This window comes from Python bivittatus, unplaced genomic scaffold, assembly GCF_059951505.1.
Source record: "Python bivittatus isolate LINGU-HERP-01145 unplaced genomic scaffold, Pbiv_v1 ctg000020_np1212, whole genome shotgun sequence".
NCBI lineage: Eukaryota > Metazoa > Chordata > Lepidosauria > Squamata > Pythonidae > Python > Python bivittatus.
In genome coordinates, this window is record NW_028277030.1 from 310,235 (window position 1) to 316,523 (window position 6,289).

At 35.9% G+C, this 6,289-nt stretch overlaps 1 protein-coding gene across 2 annotated transcripts in view; it reads right to left on the bottom strand.

The window, feature by feature from the left end:
- TRPM8 (transient receptor potential cation channel subfamily M member 8) overlaps positions 1-4,203 on the bottom strand; it is an 87,303-nt gene extending 83,100 nt beyond the window's left edge. For both annotated transcript variants that reach the window (XM_088132837.1, XM_088132834.1), the window contains exons 1-3: positions 4,092-4,203; positions 1,945-2,018; positions 982-1,138 (exon numbers count right to left, since the gene is read on the bottom strand). In XM_088132837.1, coding sequence (XP_087988963.1) covers positions 982-1,138; positions 1,945-2,018; positions 4,092-4,181 — 321 coding nt within the window. In that variant the 5' untranslated portion in view covers positions 4,182-4,203. The remainder of the gene's footprint in view (positions 1-981; positions 1,139-1,944; positions 2,019-4,091) is intronic.
- Between the last annotated feature and the right edge of the window lie 2,086 nt (positions 4,204-6,289).

Below are 6,289 nucleotides of genomic sequence, written 5' to 3' on the forward strand. Positions count from 1 at the left end.
GAAATAAAAATAATTGTTACAATGAGAAAAGTACCCAATTTATTCAAAATACATATGTCTCATTTTGTCATATGTATTTTGAATAAATACATTTTGTCATAAGTAAACTCCCATTTACATTGGCCTCTCCTTCTGTTATGAAAAGCCCTTTCTTATACAAGCAGATTTCTGTGTAGTACAGCATTTTGTTTTAGAAGTTCTTAATCCATTCACAAAGTTTCATTGTGCCCCTTTACAACATCTTAATAAGAAGGAAAAATAAATGTTTAACAACTCTTCTAATTTGGAATTCCTTCACGCTACCATATTTTGAATGGGCATTCAAATATATACTTGGGCCCTGCTTTTTCATTATATAGTTTGTCCCGGTTTAGTGCCCACCCTTGGTTCCAGTGAAATGGTCACTAAGCAAACCATGTGACCGAGAGAGAGAAACACTGTGAAGATCACTGGGTGCTGCCATTTCATCTGCATAAAGTTCTCCAGTATAGCTATGCCAGCATTACTCTAACTCCAGCGTGCATTGTTGTCAGGCATGTGAAATTTGGGCATAAGCGCGCACATTGGTTGGGAAATGATTTTTTTATTACTGTTTATTATTGTCGTCTTTGCGAACTGTTGCTAACTGAGGTAGTCGCTAAAAAGGACTGGCTGTATTTAAATAACTGCTGTATCCATCTCATCTTTTTTTGCCCTATCAGTTATTCTAGCATACTTTTGTGTTGCATTTTTATGAACAGTTCCAAATTTTTCTATAAAAGTATACAAAGAGAATGAGAAAAAAGAAACCTCCAAGTATCTTGGTAATTTTTTGCAATAAAGTATTTTAATTGGATTTTGTAAAATGCTGCTTGGGTTTACAGTGTGTGCACACAGTCTCAGTCTAATATCTCTTAAAATTGTGTAATTCAAAGGTTAACACCTAAAGAATTTGATTTTATATGCAAAAAAGAAAAGAAAAGAAAAAGATGATTATCTTACCTTTCCTGTCTTACCCAAATTTTCAAATTCAATGTCCCCAAAAGCATCAGTTGGGAATTCTTTGGTATGTTTTTTATAATTCCATTTCTCATTATTGTTAATCTGCATCTCTTCTACATGTTGTGATTTCAAATATCCACACTTACATTGGTTGTCACTATAAAGATATGCATATGTGGAAACCATTAATCAAAAGGAGTTTGTATTTTGCAAGGATATAATAAACAGATAAACTTTAAACTTTTTGTTCAGCTTTCAAACACTTTGGGAAAAATTGCAGCAATTTAACACTAATCTGCCCCCATTATGAATTGTATAGCAGTAAAAATAATTCCCACCTTTAACAACTCAATAGAGTTGGAAGGGGCCATCTAGGCCAACCCTCTTCTTACAGCAGGAAAATATCCCTGATAGACAGAAGCTTAGTCTCCACTTGAACACTTCCATTGTGAGATTCTTGAATGGCTAAGATAATGCCTTAGCAGGCTTTTAGAGCTTCACACAATATTTTAAAAGAGAAGAAAAGAATAATAAATTTAGCCAAACTTGCAAAAAACATTAAGAGGCTATATTTGGACAGGAATGTCCAGATCTGGCATTTTCACATACAAAATTTAACTAGTTCAAGTTGAAGGTTCATGTTGAACCTTTTAGGTCCCTCACTGAAAGCAATTCATATTTGACTCAAAATGCTCAGCTATGCTTTTTGAGGTCAGGTGTAAGCATAATTTAAAACTTGCGGAAGCAATAAAATGCTGGGTGTGCAAAGCAATGGAATTCCAGTTCAGCTGGATGTTTTGACTCAGTGAGGACAAGGCCCAAAGTTATGGCGAATCTGCCTCAAACTGCCTCAGATCTGATGTATATTTGGTGATGCTCTGTTCCATTTTAAAGATAGGAAGCAGAGGAGTTACTTCTTTGAAACTCTGCACATACCTGTATGGCATATAAATATTTACTTACTTGGACTTGGCATCTTTAGTGAAAAACACACACATTCTCTTCTTAAAGTTCTCTTGAACAAAGTGCACCAAATCCTTTGGAAGCAAGATTTGAAAGCCTTAGTTAAACCCAGGTGTATACAAGTCAAAACTAATTAGTAGCTTAATAATCTTCCTTTGGAAATACACATTACGCTAAGCAATTAATAAATAAACATTATTTTTAACTTTTAAAAGAGCCTCCAACATCCATTCCTGTATATGATTTGCACAAGCCTCAAGATCTTAAAATAAGATCTTAAAATGTTGTTGTATATTCTTAGATCTATTTCAACTTAGTGAATGGCCCTTTTCAAAATATCCTGTATAAAGTGAATTGACCAAGGCCAGTCTATTTGCTCTGTTTCTTCTGCCTTCTAGTACTTCTGTAAATCCCATCATTTTCCTTTCTTTCTTTTCTTGGGCTGCTCAGAGACTGGTGTAGCATAGAGTTCATCTAAGAATGTGAAAGCAGTAGCCCCATTCCCTTTTTTTGCTACAGGAGGATATTTTATACCTGCAGCACTCCAAGTTTAAAGCTAAATATTTGTCCCAACTCCTTTATAGCATTTCTATAGCTGTCTGTCTGATGGAACAAGTTTTTCTTCAGCCCTACAATCTGTTTTTGGAATACTCAAATATGTACTGTTGGCTGTTTTGTGTTTTAAGGTAGGTTTGTCTTCTGAAGAATATAGGTCTTGAGTTCTCAGTGCATGGGTAAAATGAGTTTATAATGATTTGACTTCTAATTACATATACGTAGCTTGATTTAAGAAAGGAGTGAGCTGAGGTTTGCAGACTCTGCAGTATGTTTCTAAGCCTTGTATTCCTTATTCCAAATAAATCTTTCCTGGAGTTCATGATTATTTTTATTTGAAGCTTAAATGCAACATTCTTCTATAGAAATGTTGCCAAATTTCCATTAGAAAAAAATCTTCCATTCTACATGTACTTCTAAATATTTCTAGGCAGTTGTTGCCTTACGTTGTGTAAGAGGACTCATATAAGGACAACCTTCGGATCTATGAACTTCAACCCCTAGAATTCCTCAGCAAGTGTGGCCATTACTGAAAATTTGGGGAGCAACAGGCTATCAATTTGGAGGGTGTCCAACTTGAGAAGATTGTTGTAGTGTTGTGTACTGTATGTTCAATTTATATGCCCACTCCACTTTGCAATTCCAATTTTTATTCTAAAAGACAGCAACATAATGAAGCCTGTGGTTATACAATTTTGCTTTAAATCTGCATAGTATAATGACCAAAATTCAAAGCATATATCAATATAATGTAGAAAACAGAGTCGCTTGTATTTTATCTACCATACCAAATTAAATTATGAAGTGGGCATAGGTATCAGCTCTGCACACTCAACACTGTTAATGCAGTTAGTGATGAGGTTACTTGAGGGCTTCTGAACCCATAGATTAGTATATTCAGTTGTAGCTGATCACTTGTCTACTTCAGAACAATGTATTGTGATCTGTTATTGTGAATATTATCACACTGTATAAAAATCAGGCAAGCTCTAGAAGTTTAACAGTCCAACCCTAGTAAACAACCTCCTCCAATTATATGTTTTTTTTTCTCTGCACATGGCAGTTACATTTTTTTTAAAAAAAAATCTGCGCTCAGTCGTTACCGACTCTGCAGTGACTGCTTGGATGAGTCCTTGCAGTTTTCAAGGCAGGGTGTTTCGGAAGTGGTTTGCCAGAGCCTCCTTCCTAGAGCAGAGCCCAGCTGGTGAGCGCAGGAGGCGGAGTTTCCGTTGCTTTGCGCCCTTTTCGGGCGAGTGCGGTTTCATGCTTACCGGCAACTGCTCCTGACTCCTTTTGCAAGCCGCCGCCAGCATTTTTTCTCCCACCGGAGTGAGAGTACCCATTTATCTACTCACGTGAGTTTTCGATCTGTTGGGTTGACAGGAACTGGGGAGGAAACAGGAGCTCACCCTGTTAACATGAAGGCTGGACTCAAACTGCTGAAGCGTCGACCATTTCTGGCCGGCAACTTTCAGCGTCATTAAGCCGCTGCGCCACCACGTCCCCGGCAGTTACATTTAACATCAGCTTAATGTGTCTGGAGGGATTCTACGAATATTATTTGTATAGAACTGGTTTTATTCATCACTTACACTTTCACTGTATGATAGATCCATGCTACGAGAGATACTGGAATAAAGACTTTTTGAGCTCTCCAGGATACCATTTCTTCTGCTTTTCATGATGTCTGTGAAATCTAGAGTAATGACACCTGCTGAAGAAGAAAAGTAGATTTATACCTCTTGCTATTAAAAATATTTTCTTTTTGCCAATGATCTGTATTTTTTTTTTTTTTTGAAAGGGCATGGAGGATGTTAGGGAGCTTGGTCATGGAATGGAGGATTTTTTTTTTAGAAAAATAGACTTAATATATATATCTAATTATTAACTTATTTGTATTAAAAAAAACAGAAATAGAAGCCTGCATGATTGGCAAACAGAACACATATGGCTGGTGACAGCGCTCCAACAGATTTTGGACTAAAGGCACAAAGTCATATAGGTGGTATATTAGCACTGGGTTTCTATAACTGTAGGTTTGGCCAAATGGCCAGAAGCCTCATCCAAAAAACTCAGGAATAATTCTAGATTTACCAGTCTTAGCTTCTAAGCAGATGATCAATGCTCTGTCCAAATCCTACCATCATTGTGGGAAGCTCCCAATTTTATCTGAGAGGCAATAGCAACAATTGTGGGTATCTGTGCAGATCTGCTCTGTAAGGGATTATCTGAAGAATAGAGGAAGAAGACTGAGGAAACTTTGGGTGTGCAAAGTGAATGGCAAGGATGACATCAAAAGAAGTGATGGAAATATCTCTTTCCATCTCTTTCCCAACCCTCTCAGCTTCCAAGCACAAGTTTTTTGTACATGTACCATTATGAAAAAGAGATGAGTGAATATATGTGCCCAACTATACAATATGTATATGAAAGGAAATATATTTCAGGAGTATGTTAAGTGTAGCTCCTTTGTCAGAATAATTTTGATTGTTTTTGATAAGGTGGCTCTTCTTTATCAATAGAGACCACAAAAATCTCAATCTTTCTTTTCTCACTCTCCCTGATACACACACAAAACAAGAAGTCTGAAATGTCTTATTTAATATCATTCCGCAGCATTTTTACAACCCACTTACTAGTGTATTGGTGGGTGCTATCTATATGAAATCTCCACTTATGCTTGTTAGAAGCACCATTAGAAGAAATCAGTATATCATAATTATGTGCCAGCTTATCCAGTGTTCCACATCTGTGGCACACCAGCATCCTGTACTTGCCAGCAACCATTTCCAATAGAGCAGCAATTTTAAAACCTCATCACATCTGGAAAAAGGACTCTATGGAACAAGTATCATCTGCAGTGAAGCCAGCATTTCATCCACTATAACCGTGAAAGGGTTTCTAACTAGTATTTCCATAGCAATAGTAAAAAGTTTTTCTCTAGAAAAACTCTGAAGAAGGGAAGAGATACTTTTTTCTATTCCAGCATTTTATGAGTTATAGATTTTTTAGTAGCTATATCTGTATCTAGATAATATATTAGAGTTTTTGGAATGTTTGAAAGTAATTGCATGTGCCTCCAGTTTTCAACCAATATAAAATCATACTCTGGATATATTTCACTTCTGTCATTGGATCATTACAGACTTGCATCATTAGGGTAGTCAAACTATTCTGTACCCATTTAAATCCTATGTACACTGTCCCATTTTAAGAAGAGTTCTGCTAGCTTCTAGCAAAACCCAGTATTGATTGGCTAGCCTTTGTAAAAAACAAACAGCCAAAACAGTTTTTAAAAATTATTTCTTAAACAATAAATACATTTTAACTGGATAAACATGCAGCACACTTGATAAAATTAAAAGATAGACAGCATGCTTTAGTATATAGGAAGGGAAGAGGAAATTAAGACAAGTCTGTATGTTCCTGAAACAGCAAAAGCTAGAGACATTTGTATGGACATCTTAAGAGAACAATTGTATTTCAAAAGATGGAGAAATATTTTTTACAGCAAGTCCATACTACAATGCCTTAGAGTAAACCAAAACACATGCGTGTTTCTGAATGAAAAGAATACTTTCACCATTGATACTTCAACTAACTTAAATCATTCTGATACATATCAGCCAGCTTAAATCATTTCAATAATGCAGATCATGCTGTATTAGTAATGTTGAGCTTGTTCAGTCCTGCATCATATCTTTAACTTGAAGATGATTTAGGAACAACTTCTTAATTGTTTATTATATATTTTCATAGTACTACTTTGTGATCCATCTAGGTCAGGTCA